General features: G+C 43.2%; 2 protein-coding genes across 4 annotated transcripts in view; both read right to left on the bottom strand.

Moving 5' to 3' along the window:
• Positions 1–4691, bottom strand: part of XXYLT1 (xyloside xylosyltransferase 1) — a 32444-nt gene extending 27753 nt beyond the window's left edge. Inside the window, exon 1 of the mRNA XM_058812358.1 lies at positions 4296–4691. Coding sequence (XP_058668341.1) covers positions 4296–4691 — 396 coding nt within the window. The remainder of the gene's footprint in view (positions 1–4295) is intronic.
• A 3065-nt stretch (positions 4692–7756) lies between these two features.
• ACAP2 (ArfGAP with coiled-coil, ankyrin repeat and PH domains 2) overlaps positions 7757–18360 on the bottom strand; it is a 60754-nt gene continuing 50150 nt past the window's right edge. For 2 of the 3 annotated variants that reach the window (XM_058812031.1, XM_058812030.1), the window contains 8 exons: positions 17557–17651; positions 16082–16266; positions 15166–15258; positions 13761–13948; positions 13324–13433; positions 12836–12946; positions 12532–12593; positions 7757–8610 (listed from right to left, as the gene is read on the bottom strand). In XM_058812031.1, coding sequence (XP_058668014.1) covers positions 8507–8610; positions 12532–12593; positions 12836–12946; positions 13324–13433; positions 13761–13948; positions 15166–15258; positions 16082–16266; positions 17557–17651 — 948 coding nt within the window. In that variant the 3' untranslated portion in view covers positions 7757–8506. Of the gene's footprint in view, positions 8611–12531; positions 12594–12835; positions 12947–13323; positions 13434–13760; positions 13949–15165; positions 15259–15641; positions 15747–16081; positions 16267–17556; positions 17652–18360 lie in introns of all 3 variants that reach the window. The other variant, XM_058812029.1, reaches the window with a different exon arrangement.

Below are 18360 nucleotides of genomic sequence, written 5' to 3'. Positions count from 1 at the left end.
TTCAATGGGTCTAGTTTCACTTCTTTTCCCTACTAAAACTTCATCTGCTTAAAAACAAGGGGCCTGCACTATATACTTAAAACGTGCAAAAGAGCACTTGCTTTATTTTTTTTTTTTTTAATTAAAAGAAAACCTAAATCAAGCCAAATGCTTCAGAGGAGGTGGCTCTGGAGCCTGTGCTGGTGCAATGACCATCCTCTCCATGGGGTGCACAAGGGGCTGCACTGATGCTCAGCTGGTGCAGAGACTGAGGCAGTGGGCAGTCTGGAGCTTCTCCTTCCACAGCTTTTTGCAGAACACATTGCTCAGACCAATGTACTCTCACGGCAGAGTGGAGCTTGCTGGATGCAGGGCTGTGCTCGTGGCTCCCATGATATACTGAACACACTGAGGTGATAGGGCTGTGCTGGCACTGGCCAGGATGGCTGAGCCAAGGCAGGGCAGTGCTGGGGGACAGGCACAGCTGAGGCCCCGTCCTGGGGAGGGCACTCTCCACACCCACGCTGGGCCCTGGCCATCACTGGGGTCCGTGCAGAGGCTCCATGGCCAGCACATCCTTCAGCAGGGCGGCCCCGCTGCTGTCCCGGCTGCTGGGCTCGGAGCCAAGGCCTGCAGCAGAACAGCAGGAAAAACACAGAACAAAACGTTCCAGGAAAGTGCATTGGGGAGCTCATCAGCAGCCACACCTGCCTTTGGGCAGCACAGCACAGTCCCCAGGATACTGCAGGGGAGGAAACTCTGTTACCATTCGGCAGCACCTCACCCCAGCTTTGTGGTGCCATCGCGGTGACAGCAGCTGTGCTGAGCAGGACACAGGCAAAGGTGTCCAAACAAGCAAACCACCACTACTCTCTCAGTGCAACGGCACTGACAGCCTGTTCATGAAACTGAGCACCACCAGCATGGGGATGTGTGATGGTCTGCTCCCAGCCCAGCTGGGCAGGGGCAGCTTTGGGGTCTGGCTGGGCTGGAGAAGCATGGAAGAGAAATACAGCACCTGTAACCACCCTTCTGCATCCAGCAAAGGCAGCCTGAGGTGTGTACAGCACATAAAAAAAGGGGAGAAAATGCCAAACCAATTCCAGTCACCTCTGAAGTGAGCACACTGCCAAGCACCAGTGGACAAAATTTATAGGAGAAATACTCCTGAAACTCGAGACACAGCATCATCTGCCTTTTCACTCCTGCCAAAGAAAACAGGAAAAACATGTCTTTTGCCCAATTGTTTGCACTTCTGCAAAGCAAACTCCTGAGCAGCTGAATTTTGCTCCTGCAGCCACAGGCCAGGCAGCCTCTCTGGGACTGTGAAGGCTTCTTTCCTCCTCATTGCTGATTTTAGCACAGCTTGTTAATCTGCTGCTAATTTTGTACTTCGTTATTTATTTGTGTAACAGCTCTTAGTAAATCCCTGTAGCTAAATCCAATCACGTTTGGTGAGGACATTAAGAAAAGTTCTAGGAGTTTCCTGTGCAAGCAGTTTTATAAACACACGTCACACTGAGGAAAGATCCTTTCTAGTGATTCACTAAGAAAAAACAACCTGCATTTCTTTTTCCTTTAACTTTCCCTCCTTCCCACGTCGATCATCCTCACAGGTCTCTGTAAGCATGGTGTGATGGCAGCCCAGTTACATCCACCCCAGCAGCGTCCTTCGTGGGGCTCATCTGAACAGGAAACCAGGATGAGCAGAGAGCCGAAGGCGTAGTTCGTGTTGTTAGGGCAGGGAAATGGAATCAGTAAGAGACAGGAATCGCAGCACACAGCCTGGAGCGGCAGGAAACGGGGTGAGCTGCTGCTCTGTGCAAGCACGGTGTGGGCCGAGGCTGGCCCAGGCTCGCTGCCGGGCACCTCCCGCGGGCCGGGTGTCGGGAGAGGCCGCAGAGATCCCCCTGCCAGCCGTGTGCGGGACTCGCTCTCTGTCACTGCTGTCACCAGGCCCCGGTGAGAGCCCACCGAGGCCCCGCTCGGCAGCACGGCCGCAGGCCGGGTCCGCCCGCCGCCTCCCGGCCGCACACGCGGAGCACGAGCTCCCTCTGCCGCCGCCGCCCGGCTGCGCTCCCGCTGCACAGCTGGGGCACAGCTGGGCCACATCTGCACGGCCACGGAGCGGTGACGCCACGCAGCCACTGCCCCCGCCCGGACAGCCCTGCCCTGCCGGGAGCGTCCAGCGCCCAAGCTGTTCCCACACACCCACCGCCTGCACCCCACAGCCGCTCTGCCCTCACTCTGCACACTGAGCCCGGGCTGCAGCCGGCTGCTTCCATCTCCAGGAGACTTTGAAAGTGCTGACTCTGCCTAGGGAGAGAGAAAAGCTGCCCACAACCTCCCCCAAAGGTTACGATCCATGTCTGACTCTGGGCTTCACTCCAACAGAGAAGCCAAGTGATCCCAGCTTTGCTAGGATGGGAGGACAAGGGCAGCTCCAAAAGCTGGGCCTGAATCACTTCCTCATGAAGAAAAGGTAAAGCTCAGGGTGTTTTATCAGCCTGGCCTTGGTGGCTCCAGCTGCCCCCTGAGCACTTTATCAAGCCTTATATCTGGGCCTGTGCTAGAAAAGGAGCATGAGAACCAGGAGAGTGTTCTGCACACACCAGGAGGAGCAGGAAAAGAAAGGTCCAAGGACAGAGATGGGTTACTGCTGGAGCCAGCTGAGCATCAGGATCAATCATCTTCAACATTTTAGCAAGAGCACCAGAAGTCCAAGATAGGCATAAGTTTCCCACTGGTAAAGAAGAGGAATGGGATAGGCTACAAGAATAAAGAGGTGCTGTCACCTGCTGGCGTTCCAGAAACTGGCACAGGATTAGGACAAGGCTGCATGCCTGAGAAGCAGAACAGCCTCTGCTCTGTACCTAAAAGCAGAGAAATGGACTGGTCCAAAACACACTGGAAATCATAGACCAGCCAGTGAAACCAGGGTACATCAGGCTCTGCCAGGAAAGAGAGAAGCAGCTGTCCCACTGAGATCTCAGTGAGATCTCACCTGAGGCCTCCAGATCATGCTGCCTGCCCACAGCCAGGAGAGCAGTTCTGGTGCCAGACATGAGCCAGGTTTCACTGTGACTCCACAGGCACCTACAGACAGGGGCCAATCCACAACAGACAAATCATTTCATGCCTCCAACTCCAGTTGCTTTGGAGAAATGAGGCTGGCCAGGGTGCCTGCTGAGAAGTCTCAGAGGAACAGATGGCAGTAAGGCAGTACCCACACAAAGGGGTCACTGAAAGCGATGTGCACACTGAGTGCCCGGGGGTCCTCTCACTCCAGGAGACAAAATACCACAAACGTTGGCTGGGCACCATATCAGCACTGCATCATCATGGGGCAGTCAGTCCATCCTGCTGTGGAGTGCAAGAATTCTCCTGAGGGAGCTGTGCATGCCTTCCAGACAACTGCATAGTGTGGGTCTCCTATCATGGGTGCATGACCTGACTGAGGGCCAGCATTAGGAAAGGACTTGTTTAAAGAAAACAAGTGGTAGAATTATTGATCAGGAAAGTGTCTGTATGAAAAATGTTAAGGCTGCACTTCTAGTTTCATCTTGGCAGAATTCAGCTAATATAGAATACAGGACTTATGAGCAATAAAAGTTACAGCAGGACTAGAGGACACTTCCAAGCAATGCTCTGCAGCAGCACCTCAGGACAGGAGCATCAGGTTACCTGGAATCTCTGAACTTAATATCCCTCCAGTTTTCAGACACCCTTTTAATGCAAAGGAAAGCCTGACCTTGCATAAACTACACATTAGCTGTGGATTTGGGAGGCAGAACCATTTCTCCGAAGAAGGAACATTGCACGTGGATGCACTCCAGCCCCTCTCCCTCCACTCCTGCTCTCAAGAGCCACTAGCAGCAGGCCAACCTTCTCTCCTGATCAGGAACCCATCGAGATACAAGCACATGTGGTCCTTGCGCCGAGATGCTGAACAACAGGACCAACAGGGCCTGCAGGAGAGCGGCACTGCTCAGAGCAACCGCTCCTCTCCAGTACAGGTGGCGTGCGGAGGTGCTCCCAGGCCACGAGCTGAGAACCACCGGGCAGCACCGGGACACCTCCCCGCAGGCAGCGGCGGTGGGGACACAGAGCGAGCCCCTCAAGACTCCCGAGACCGGGGAGCATCGGGAGCTCCTCCAGCAGAGTGGGAGCGAACCGCTGAGCTGGGAGCCGCACATGGGCCGCTAGCTGAGGGAGCTCCTTCCCGCCGCTCCCAGAGTGCTGCGGGAAGGCCCCGTAGGACCCCCACAGGACCCCGCTCGCTGCCCGGGCCCGGCCCGCCCCTCGGCCCCGCGCACCTGGTGGCGGAAGGCGGCGCCGCGCAGCAGGTCCCGCAGCAGCCCGAGGCCGATGTCGCGGCTGGCGCCCTCGGTGACGAGGTGGAGGTGCAGCACCTCGGCGGCGCCCATGCGGCCGTGCCGCAGCAGCGAGCGCAGCGCCGCCTGCGCCTTGTCGCGGAGCGCGGGGCTGCGCTCCGCCTTGGTGAACATGAAGAGGAGGTGCAGCCCGCGGGGCCCCGGGCCGGCCGGGGCGGGCGGCGTGGCGCGCAGGCGGCGGGTGGCGCTGGAGAAGGTCTCGCCGCCGCCGCCCAGGTAGTAGAAGGCGCAGACGGCCACGGCCGCGGCAGCCGCCAGGGCCGCGGGCTGCGGGCAGCGCAGGCAGCCCCGGCGCGCCGAGCCCCGCAGCGCCGCCATGGCGGGGCGGCACCGCCCCCGGGCCCGGGCCCGCCCCGGCGGCAGGGCGGGGACACCGGGCCGGCCCGGACAATGACACACCACACACGCCTCAGTCAAGATTTAGATACAAACTCTACAGCCGTACATAACGCGAAGGAGGGCGGAGTATACAGTCTGTACAATTACAGCTTAAGGGGGAAAAGGGGTTTTTTACATTTTACTGCTGGAATGCTTAAAAAACACCGAGTACAGAGGAACGCGCAGAGGGAAAACAAAAAAGTTCATTACTTCGGAGAAAGTAACGTCTCTGCTTGAGGAAACGATGATTTCATGGCGATTTATGTCAAGACATGGAAAACTTAGGCTTCTAACAGAAAAGTGAGTGGAATTTTTCCTCCTCTGTCATCTCCTTCCATGGGAAGAGAAACAAGAAAATACTGTATGCAGAAAGATAAAGCAAGCATATGAAAGGGTATATACCAAAGTGGTACACTCATCCTTTTCCCCAGTAGTGCCTCTCCAGAGCTGTCCCTGTTTTAAAACTCTGCCTTTGTGTAAGCACAGGAACAAGGCATGTTGGCTGTCAGAATGCACAAGCCATAAACTCCAACTTGGGAAAAAGTGTCCATAATGAATGGGGCAGAGATTGTAGCCTGAAAAATTGATTCTCAAAATACTTTGTGTATTGAAGAATCAGAATAATCAGCTAAGTCCTTTTGACACTGTAAAAATATCATGTCCTTTGTACTTACATATTATTATTTTCAGTTTCATCAAAGGGTTGTTTCATAGTCACTGTGTTATATTTGAGATTCTCAAGGTGAAGCAGCAGAGGTAACATCCACAATTTAAAACAGATGGCTGCAGAGAAGCACCAAAGTCCTGGAAACATGACATCAACCCTCCACTTGTTCTACTTCTCACCTTTTTAGTTTAGTGCTACAAAGTTTATGCTCTATCCAGGAGACCTAGTAATTTGTACAACACGTGTACTGATGTCATAATGCAAAACAGGAGAAACTTCCTCTTGTACAGGGAGTTGCTGACAGCAGTTGGAAGGTCTGGTTGCATTTTCTAAAACTATTTCAGCTCAGTATACAAATAGGTAAAATATAAAATCCCACAGAGTGAAAAATGCAGTATTAATACAGGATCCTTTAGCACTGTAACATTAAAAGCCACAAATGGTACAATCCAAAATCTCCAAAATCAGTGGAAAGACTGCCACTGATATCAGTGACTTCCTGGATCAGGTCCTAATGGGCAGAGAGGCTGAAGTCCACAATGTACTAATGAGCACCTGGAACACACATCCATCTGATTGCAATGTGGGCTGTTTGTGAAAGCAAAGAAATACCTCTACAATCCAAATTCACCTTCACCCAAATCCATGTGAACAAATTCCAACTGTCTAACACAGGTAGTGGCATAATTCAATATGATCATTCAGAAATTTAAGTTTATATGAACCTGAAAAGGGCTTTAACAGAGTGCAGTTTATACTGGACATCCTATCATTCCCAAAAGGCCAGGGGAACAAGGCTGAGGATCACAGGTGACACACCTACTCCCTAATCCATTGAAACTCCAGAGCTCCTGACAAGTCACATCACCTGTCAGTCAGGTGGGGTTCATCCTTTAGCACAGACAGACTGACACTGCTTCCCAGACAGATGAGAGTCAGGAACACAACACATGGATGTGCAGAGCTACAGGGAAACAACTTCTTAGTCAAGAGAAATCATCCTGCAGAATTTGTCACAGAGATTTTGTGGCCAGGGAGGAAATCACCAGTGAAGATTTAAAATGAATCTCTCAGACCTGTTCTCCAGCAGCCTGGACTGAGACAGCAATTATGCCACTAAGATTTAGGCAGCTTTACACTCCAGCCAATCCCACTACATACTGCCTGCCAGCCAGGCTGGGAAAGAAACATCTAGAAAAACCTGTGTCTAAGGTGTATATTATGCAGCCATATCTTACATTGTCCCATCTGTACACCAGGAACCTTACTTTCTCTAAGATCTACTAAAACACCCATTTGCTGGTAAATACTGGCGATTAGGAAGTACATTATCATTTCATAGGCAGCTATTTAAAAACCAACTTACTAGAAATTACTGCTTACAGGTGATATCCTGAAGTTTCTTATTATTCAGACTAAATGTGCACTTTAAATGGGCAGAATCTGCTTTTCCTATCATAATTAGACCACATACAAAACAAGAACTGTCTTGTAAGATTATTCTTCTTGGAAATAAAATCCACTGGACAATTCTACAACACTACTAATTTTGTAGCAATAATAATATGCAGATTATTACACATTGGATGCAGAATTATAAATGTTTGAAATACTTTCTTACATGCCAGAAAGTTTAACTTTACCATAGTTTACAGATTTCAATTTGTTTTATCCTAGTTTTGCTTATATTTCCATGGAGAAAAGCCAATTCATTTCTTAAATACACGTAAACAGCAGGTTAACAATGCCACAGCTATTAGGATTACTGAAAACTCACATTGATACTATGTTACTTAAAAACTCTCCTTAAGCTCTCTCCATAGGGCAGACAAACAGAGGATAAAGAATTGCATCTGCTGGTTTGAGGTTTAGGAGGATTATTATCTATGTATAAATATCCTGATATATAAGCATGTATCTTGAGACAGCATTTATACATGCACAAGGGCAGAGTGGGGCTCACTACTGCATTAAGCAAATTGTCTTGCTGCCCTCACAACCCAGTTGCAGACTGTGCTCATTCATTACTTTACAGAAGTATCCACTGAAATTCTAGTTTTTCCTGTGCTCACCTTAGTTTAGACAACACATAAACATACACATCATTGCAAATCATACAAGGGCTGCTGCTTCCTGATAGAAGGGATTGATTGTCCTAAACTTCAAGTGGCTACAAGACATGAGACTTTTATACTGAGCTTAGGGCCTGTAGTGAGAACAGCAAAAAGGAGAAACAGCCTTTGTACAACTATGCTACACAAGGTTTGTTGGCTCAATATTTATGTTCATGTCTCAAATTTCATGTCTTCATGTCAAAATACTACAAACAAACCCCACATCATGTCCAAAAGGAGTAAGTTTATTTTTCATGAAAGGTTCCACATGCTCATTTAGAAGGATACTTGCTGCACTGAAAGTTTAATTTAAGAGGAAAAGAAAAAAAAGGAAAATGGACTGCTCTTAGGAATTTGGTCCCCAGGATATATCCCTTTGTGACTGACCTGCAGTCACCAGCATAAAGGCCAGCCTGGTGCTAAAGCTTCCACTGGGAAAGAGCTTGCAGAAGAGCAGGAGCTGTCACATCTGTGAAGAACAGCCCACCTCTAACCAGAGTCACCACAGGAACAAGAGAATCTGTTGAGCTGCAGTCCCACAAATGGAAGGGCAACTCAGTAAATCATTGCCCAAATTCCCTTCTAAACAGTCCCAGAAAATGCAACCCAGACCTTCTGTCAGAGGCACATTGTTTATGGCGACAGGGGGACAGATGCCAGCGATGGCCCTGGGCAGCAGAGCTGCTGTGAGCTCCCTGCAGCTCTGCCACCCCCGAGCTGCCAGCACTGGCCATGGACAGGGGCTGCTTTACACTCAGCCAGCAGGGACTCAGGGGCTTGAAACATCTTCAGCTGCTGAGGTATATGTACTGGAGAACATAAACCAACTCATACACTTCCCCAGCTACCACAATCTAAAGCTACATTGGAGTGGTCATTTTATCCAAACTATCTAACAAAATGCATACAATTCATTCTGTTAAAGTAAAAAAAGACTTGCACTATAAGCTTCAGGTTCTTTTCCTTCTTGACACTTAAGACTTCTGGGAATCTGACTGCTGGAAGCGGTTTAACTTCTCTGGATTATTTGATGCCATTTGAGAAAAATCACGAAAAATGTCTTGATAAATTTCGTCTCCTAGGTGGAAAAGAGAAACACTTTTAAACATTTGTAATAGTCAACAACACCCACCATTGCACAAATGCCCTACTGTGCTATCAATTACTGTGTAACACTTAATTCATGTATGAATACTGCTTCTAGATGGAGTGATGCTGATGTGAACTCTGAGGGACTGGTTACTTGCATGCATGTTCTGTAGAAGCAAATTAAACAAAGCCAAACTATACCTGAAATTGTACCTCACAGGCAGCCACACAGAGGGAAGTTCAGAGTTAGAAAGGAAAAGTTAAAGAACTTTAAAGCAACTTAAAAAGAAAAAAATATTTATTAGCCGTTAAAGAATAAAATCCTTGTTTTTGCAAGGAACTGCTAACCAAGATTCTTTACAGAAAAAAAGAATTATGGCATAAATAAAGATTTACTTGGAAACAGAGATCAGAATTCTTACAGCCAAACAGAATTCTCCATGAAAGAAACAATCAGCAAACAATAGTATATATATTAAAAAAGCAATCTTAAGTAGATAAATTATTGTTCATAAATTACTTTTGTCTATTACTTCAGCAAAAATAAAATCTCTACATTCAGTTCATCTACATCTTTCATTACATTTTTCAGTTTGATCTATAAGAACAATTGATACTTCCCCTAAAAATCTTTTTTTTTTTTTAAATCGTCACCCTTTGTGCTTAAACACAACCCTACTACTACAATATATTCCAAAATGTGTTTCTCCCCCTCCCTGTCTACACAGGAAACACATTCAGGAGTGATTACTTCTTGAGTCATTGCCAAGTCATTCTTTTGCCACTTTAAAATGGCCATTTTTTCATTCATTTTCACATTCTTTCATCTATTGGAGCATTTTGGGCCTTGAGCTCAATTTCTGGTTTAAAACACTAACCATACCCTTTCGCCTTCAAAAGGAATTTAATGCATCAAACATTGGGTTGGGTCAGGAGCTATGCAGCCATCCAAATTTTAGAGTCTTCCCAACATAGATGGCCACACAGGACATAAGATCCCAGCACTACTGTTTCTTGCTGACAGCTTGATTTATAGCATGACAAAGAAATCAACCCAAAATCTCTCTCATCGTGTACATCAAATATGAAATTATTTTTTTCCTAACATGATTGTGGAAGAAAAGAATGTTTTTGTGCTTAAAAGTTTGCACTACTGGGAAAAGTTAGATTGTTTTTTTTTCCAATTTTTTAATACACATTTGCAATGTTAAAGCTATAATTCTTTTGGAGATGAGACTCCATTCTTTTAAAAACACTTTCACAAATAATAACTGACCTTCCAGAAATATTTAACAGGCCAGTAACACAATTCTTCCCAGACTTTAAAAGATGAATACATTCAATACTGCTGTACTAGGAAAAGTCAGTTCTAGAGAAATTCCCTTTTGGTTTTTAGATTTAATTTCAAGTATAGTGTCCCTGCCCATGGCAGGGGGGTTGGAACTAGATGATCTTTAAGGTCCCTTCCAACCCAAACCGTTCAGTGATTCTGTGTTCTAGAGATGAAGCAGGCACAGGACAGGTTTTATTGTAACAGCTTGTGAGAACTTCTTGCTCTGGGAGACCAGCACAGAATGGAGCTGTAGCATTCACCAAAAGAATAGCTATGAAGGGCAAAAGCAGAATTAGGCTTCTGTGATAAAAGCACTTATGCTTTCAATACAGAAGTGGGTTCCACTGGTGAATGAGAACTGCAGTTCTAGTTGCCACACTTGGTTCTCTCAAATTAACTTGAAAGAAGGAAAAGCTATTTTTGAAAGATACATTGTGGCTCTGGCTTTGTCTCTATTACTTAACAAAAATATTAGATACAAAAATAGACTAAAATAAAGTGCCCCTTTAGTTTGTATGTTGCATTAATATGCTTAAAACTGTAAACCTTATAATTATTTTAAATTTCTACTTTAAAATTGAATTCTGGAAGTTCCCTTTCCAAGCAATGTTTTCCCTAAAGTGCAGATTATATGTACAAAAATACTGTAACACTGCTTTACCATTTCACACCAGAGTAACTCAAAAGGCACACATCATACATTCAAGAAAAGGTAGGAAGAAAAAGTAGCAATGCTAATATCAAAGAGTTAGCAAGACATACTGTAGCACCAGGAGATGAGCACTCAAGTATTATACAGAAACAGCACTACTGTGCGTATGGCTTCTACCACCAGAAATAACTTCTTAAAGCTGGTTGCAGCTAGTTCCCATTCCAGGAATGCTTTGGAAGACCAACTGTACCTTGCAAAGCAATATATTCATTCTCTCATTAGCTCAAACCAGCCATATATATTTAAATTATAAATTTTGATGCCATTAGCTACATGAGCAATTGTTTATCAGCTGCATTGCTAGAGCTGAGAAGTAGGCAGTTGGCTTCACTCTGGTGACAGCAAACTCATACAGTGATATTTACCCTCACACAGCTACCAGCAAATATACAATTGTCTTGAAAATCCCTATTTTCTTCTAGAATCCTAATTTTGGAACACTGGCGTTCTAAAGTAAGGGCAGTGCAGATAATTTAACATGTATAAGGAGTGAAAAAGACCTGCATCCCTTAAAACCACAGAAAGCTGTGACACCTTTTGACAGCAGATAGGTTCTGTGCTTACACTGACACAACCCTTCTACAGCAGCCAAAAACATTCAAAACACTCAAATACTGAATCCAACTTTTAAAAGAAACTGCACCAAGTACCAGAGTGAAGGGGGCAGAGCTGTGCTATCCAAAGACACAGTAAGTTCTCTGGCTGGGACTCTGCTCCAGCTTGTGGCATTAATTTCAGAAGTTATTCTAATGAAAGCCTCCCCTTGATTTTGGGCAAGCTCTGCCTGTTGAGGCAAATCTACTCTTCACTGTCAATCTCACCTTAGCAGCTGTAAAGTGTCTGGATCAGATTGCATCAGCTGCAGTCTCTAGATTCTACTGCTCCAATCTGGTAACATCCCCCCTGCCCAATTCCTCAGTGGAAAGCACATAAGGGCTTTATGGGACTCAACTGAGATACTCAGCACTCAACCTGAAAAATAAGGTTCACCTCTCACTTCTGCCAGGAACAGCAGGGTGTTTTTAGCTAACTTAATAATCAAGTGTGCCTTCATTATTGGTACTTGCATGATATTAAATTACCTTCCTATGGAAGCAAATATCAGAACACGGTGTAAATTAGGTCTGAGTGCCTGAGAATAAAGTTGCACATATGCATTAAATATAATTTGTTACTTTCCTGATGGAGTTGGCTCAAGTATCTGCCAGCTTCTACTTGTTTTTTAACCAAACAGAAAGAAACTGTGCATACAAAAATACATACTTAAGAATGACTGCTTTGTTTCTTTTTAGTATCTTAACAAATAAAAATATTTAAAAATAAAATTTAAGGAAATAATACTTTCCTATTTTTGTCTGGAGGCAGTTTGAAATATTTGATGTACATTTTGTACACTGGTGTGCAAGGGTTTTTTTCTTAAAAAAAGAAAAAGTGGACCATTCCACAGGAAGGAGAACAGTGTCCTGGAATAAGATGAACTCTTCAACAGTCTCTAAGCAAGCTGAGTCAGAAAGCTGCTACTAAATAATGTCAGGTAAATCCTAACATGACACAAATGTCAATGGAACAGCAATAGGAGAAAACTGTGGACAATTACCAGCAAAATAGGGTGGTCATGGCTGTAGTATATACACTGCTATAATGATGCTCTTTAAACAGTCTCCTTTTAGGTTCCCTAAGCACTCTGACAACGTCACACCACTGAATTTCAATGAAGCTTTAGAATGTGTTCGTTTATAAAAAACACTATTGTATGAAGCAATCTTAAATTTCACTCAGACATTAAGAATCTAATTGTAAACTGATAAACTCCTGTATACACTTCTTATACTGCATTTCAGTGTGGTTATTAGAGGAGTATTGACCTGGCTGCCCATAGAGTCCTTCTGATTCACGCATTTCTTCATTCATCCTTGCTAAACGCAACCTGCCGTGCAGAAAACAAAAGGAACAATGTCACCTTTAAAGCACAAAAAACTATAATGCAAAACCTACAATGCTCTCCTGAATCTCACATCAAAGAGGTCATCTATAGATAGAGTATTTTGATTTTTCTTTTGTTCCCTCCTGTTTTTATGTACCGGAATTTTGACATTTATTTTATTTTTAACTTGAAACAGAATAGCAACATTTAAGTTATCTAGTCAGAAAACAGAATGTACAACTTACAGTGTTACAATATCTGCATTTGCAGCTTCCACTGCTATACTCAATGGATCTTTCCCATCTTCATCAGTGGCATGCTGGTTTGCTCCTCGTTTTAGGAATAAGCATACTTGTCTGGTTAGAAAAAAAATATAGAAGAATACTTTTGACAATATTGGAAAAAGCTAATAAAGTGAGGCTAGATACAATGTATTTAGCTTAAATCATCAAAAGTCTCATATATATCAAAATAGTGCAGTTCATCTAGAACAGGTTAACAGACTAGTAAGCAAACCATTTATTTAATCCACATTAGAAAACACGTGTGTTTTGCTAGTGCATGAGACTGCTAAATCAAAATACTATTTTCTCTCTCACAACCAGAGCTTAATAAAAACTCTTATCATCTGAAATAGTATTAAAATATCAGAATATGTGGGGCAATGAAGAAACTTCCCATGAACAACTAGAGTAAAGGATGGCCATGTACAAATAGTGGGGCAGTGAGTTACCCAGTGTGTCCTAGAACTGTGGCATGGTGCAGGGGCCCCCTTCCTTTCATGTCTCGGATGTTCACGTTGGCCCCATTCTGCAGCAAAAATTCACAAGTAACCAATGACCCCTACAGAATGAAAACAAAGAAACAACTCAGCACCAGATCTCTAGAATCAAACCAAACCTCTTCTGCCTTCCCACCATTGAGCCACCCAGCAAAGCAAACTAAAGGGAGTTGCTTTCAACTTTAAACACTACTAGACATAGAATTCCAAACAAAACATTAACAGGAAAAAATATTTCAGAAACAACTCTAAAAGAACACTGTAAGCATAACTTCAACATCATATTATTATTCACTGAGGAAGCAAGCAGCTCAAAAGGAACAGTGACACAGAAATATTATTATTTCCCTTGCTCTCCTCCCCCATCAGCAGGGCTGTATATCACATACCCCTCTCACTGCCTGAATGAGTGGTGTTGCTTTGTTTTCTTCCACGTTGACCCAGTTTACTTCAGCTCCATGAGCCAATGCTTCTGCCATGTGAGGAAGATTTTTCTCAAAGGCAGCTTGATACAACTGCAATCCTGGACTAGGCTGCTTGGAGTCACAGAACACTGGAGACTCTTGCTTGTCTCCTTCTGAAAAGAAAAAAAAAATTGCTTACCCAATTCCTGTTTTAACAAGGTACCTCTTGGAATTCTGATCAAAACATCATTTCTCTGGCAATAGGTAGCTCAGCTTTTGCACAATGCTATGTACTATTGCCCCATTCTGCCAGGGGAATTCACAGATGCCTTTAGCTCCGGTATTCAGGCACAGTCTCTTCACAGAACTCTTACTGCACAGAAAACATTCTCTCCACACTACTGGCACATGTGTATATACTTCAATCTACATATTCCATGTAATTTCTAAAAAATTGTTTAAGGTCTGGAATGTGTTTTACTGTAAACCGCAAGATATTAATAAAACTCATTTTCTCCAAAGATGTAGTAATACAAATATATCTTTATCTCAAACACCTGAGTGTGAGGCTAAAACTGTTCTGACCTAAGTTTTATTAGCAGACATCATTGTCATTTACCAATTACTTGCTGTGGCTATAATATTTTGCACTAAAGCACAGTCTCTTTCTCTTAATCTCAGTAATGATTATATGGAGTGAAGTCAGGGAGATAAAGATGTTGCTACATAGAAACTTTTGTGAGTTACAGCATCATAAATATTTCTACAACATAATCAAAAAAGATCCAAGCTCCATGCTGCCTGTCTGCAATAACACCTGTGAACTACTGGATTTAAAACATACCTTAAAAGAGCACTTTCATATAAAAGAATAGGTCTGCTTTATAAAGAAATGTTTTGGAAAGTTTGAGAAGCCATACTCAATATATCTGTCAGAACAGCACGCTAAAATTAGCAAATAATTTCATTCACCAACTTATAGAACTTCTGAGTTGAAGGAACGATGTTTTAAGACTTGGTCAATTCCACAAAAATAAGAAACAGAAAAATTAAGCAAGAATGCACAAATAGCACATAAAAGCCTACTATCTATTACTCGAGAGGAATTCTATCTCGGTGGATTTATTTATTTATAAAAGGATCATGCATTTGAGATCAGCCTCATCTGTCTGGAAAAAACCATAGTTCTTTGAACCCATTTAGAAGGACTAAATGTCATTTTTGGTAGCAAGCCCAAAAGAAAGATGGCTCAGGCAAATTTTATCCTTGCCAAAAGCATTTCAACCAGGATAGCAGACATAAATTGTATCACCAATACTGATCATTTTTAGAAAAAGAAACTGCTGCCAAATGATTAAATTTTCATCTTACAAGGCAAAGCCTAACACACCTGGTTCATACAAACTGTTGGCTGATATAGTAGAGGCAAGGTGTTCTCTGCTGTCATCAGTGCTCGGCTGGATCCCACTGTCACTGCTTCGCACTGTTTTGGGGAGAAACTGCAATTACTATGCAGAGCTGAAGCTACCTGCTCCTCACAGATACCATGATAATAAAGCAAGCTCTTATACTTGGTCCTGAACATAATTTTAAAAAAATGGCTTGTTCTTGTTCAATATTCTTAATGCATCCACAGAAAAATATGAAGTCACATTTTGTAACTATAACATTTACAATAATAATAAAAAATGTCAAAGAGAACTAGAAATGAAAAAAAATCAGGATAAGTAAAAAAGCTTAAATTATTTCATGAAAATACTAAGCAATGCAGCAGCCTGGAGACAACAGACTGAAGCAGGGAGATGGCCACAACACACAATGGACCACTAGTGCAAACAGTGAACACGCCACAGCTGTAGTACTTACTACTACGGAGTTTTGAAGAGGTATCAAAGTAGGAGAAGAGTGAATCAAGCTCATCAGGACAGAACAGAGACTCCCGCCTCGCCTCGTCGCTACTTACAGCCACCGCTGGGACATGCAGGTTAGCAAAGCACAAAGCAGGCAGTAAGGAAGGGACAGGGCAGGAGAGAACGTTATTGGAAAAACCAAGAGGATGAAAATACCGAGGAGAGAAGGTGGTTAATATGACTCTGAGTTCTAAGCATCCCCATTCCAATCCTTTCCCGTGTAAAATAGCACATCTCTGAAGAAGTAGTTTCTTCCCTACACTTTACACTAGGCTACAACCCATTTAAAAAACAGATTCCATAGTCTCTGCACGAGGCAGAAGTTAATTAATATAAAAATATGTTACCTTAAAAAGAATATGGGTAATACAGCTAAGGAGAGAAGTGTGTAAATACCTTTGTGGGATGCTGCACCTTGTTCCCCTGCCAAAAGGGATTTTTCAGGGCCACTGTGCCTTTTCTCTTCCTGACTTGGAGGCAAAACTTTTGTTCCAGGCTCAGGCAGAGGTACTGATGCAGCTTGCTTCTCTACAAACTTTCTTTCCACATATTTTGCTCTGATGTATGCCTCCTTCTCCTGCCTGTCATATACAAAATTCCTGGAGTTAGTAAGCTAAAATTTTAGTATTTTCATGTATTAAAAGAATGTCTACTTTGTACTAAAGTCAGTAACCAAAACTGTAGCTTGGCATTGCACATAAGACACACCCACAGCACATTGTCAGAAAGATGCAAAGCACACCTGTCACTTTCTGGATTCATGATTAAATTTTGCATAAGGCTCAAAAGAAAGTAATTTTGTTAAGTTCACAAACATGTATTTACTTTCAGACAGAGACTTTGGAAAGTGGTATGTGGAAGAAATAAGCATTAGTTACTCTATGTTACCTGTATTAAAACTTTATACAAGTTTACATTGTCAATAACCTACTAATAAACATTTATTTAGTTTCTTACATAAATACAAATTGCAGCATCTGTTACAGGAACATTAAGATTACACAAGAAAACAATAACAAACCCTAGGTAGGCACAGCCATCAGTTCCATATCACATACTGAAGTATTTTTCCTTGTAACCTGAGGTTATCAGCTTAAAACACAACAGCAGTTGTGCCAAACTGATAAAATGAGCTGTAATTATTGCATTGGAACTGCTGAAAAGCAGTTACCACTAGAAGGAATATCTAGCAAATCTCCTCCTTTGCTTATATTATCATCACAGTCTCCAAGTGGCCAACACTTCACAAAATGCAGTTTTCTATACTATAAAACTACTGGGCAGCAAGCAGCACAGAACTGGAAAGGCAGTAAAAAAGCAAGTTCTAAGAGCCTATACAGCAGCACAAAGCATTGGAAATCTACCTTCAAACACGAATTAGCATCAGAGAAATAGAAGACAGCAGTAAAATGATTTGAAGGCTGCTGTAAAGCAGCAGAGCTCATGTACAATGTAGGTAGGAAGATGAGAACATTCTGAGGAACAGGGAACAAAAGTCAAATGGAAGAACAAAGTCACTGTAAACAAAAGGAACAGCCACAGGCTCCTTCCAGGAGCACTCACACACCAAGGACAGCTGGCTGAGCTGGTACCCAGCAGAGAGGAAACAAAATCCACATGTCCACAGTGATGCTCTAGAGCTGTCATGAAAGGAGGGAGCGAGATCACAAAAAGAACAAATGAACAGCAGAAGCAGAAGGGACCAACAGAAGGAATGCCCAATAAACAGAGAGAGTGAGAAAAGGGAGAGATACAGGGAAATGAGTACTTTAAAGGAGTGTAACACAGTTAAGTGGCAGCAGCTTTTACAGGGGAAGGCTAAGGGAAGCAACAATAAAAGGAAGCAACAAGTACTGCTGGTAAAGTACTACCTTTGACTTCCAGATTGTGGCTTCTTTACTCCCATTTTTTCCAACTTTGCTTCATATATTCTATTTATAACATCATTTCCCAATTCACACATAAGCTATAAAGCAAAATGAAAAAAACTCAAATATAGTTGCAAAAAGCTTTATCTACCTATTCAGCTGTTTTTAACCTCACTCAGCCTATATTTACAACTCAGTGTTTTCACTGCTAAAAGTACACTAGCAGAAATAAGCATGGGTTTATATGATAATAAAGAAACAATCAGTGAATAGAGACCAAATTCTGAGTAAGATAAAAAAATCTAGTCACTCTTAAAGTGCCTGAAAAAACAACCACCAGAATGACACCTGCAGGCCTCATTACAAATGTGCTTTTCTACCAGCTTTGACAGGAGCTGTTCTTTGCCCATCAGCAAGAGACAATTCAATCAACTGTATTCCACCTTACCCAATGGACACAATCTGATACAACTATAGAAAAGGAACAAAGACAAAAGCCTACACAGGAGAATTTAACTCTATTGATTGCAATGAACAGATTTCTTGTTTCTAATACCAGGTAGAATATTTAGTTCTGATATTTACATGGATAATACAAAAGGTACAGCTTTTTTTTTTTTTTTTGAGTGGGCGTGGGGGTTGGTTGGTTATTTTCTCATGAACTTGTTGATAAAAAAATTATTTAACCACAAAGCACATTGTCTTTTGATTGTTCAGAATAGAGAAGCAATTCCGAAGTGCCAGAACATCACAGCTAGAAACAAATGTTTGCATGAGTTATCCACTTGCACACATGCAATCATGCAT

Source organism: Ammospiza caudacuta, chromosome 11 (assembly GCF_027887145.1).
Source record: "Ammospiza caudacuta isolate bAmmCau1 chromosome 11, bAmmCau1.pri, whole genome shotgun sequence".
Classification (NCBI taxonomy): domain Eukaryota; kingdom Metazoa; phylum Chordata; class Aves; order Passeriformes; family Passerellidae; genus Ammospiza; species Ammospiza caudacuta.
This window is presented reverse-complemented; position numbering and strand designations above follow the sequence as displayed.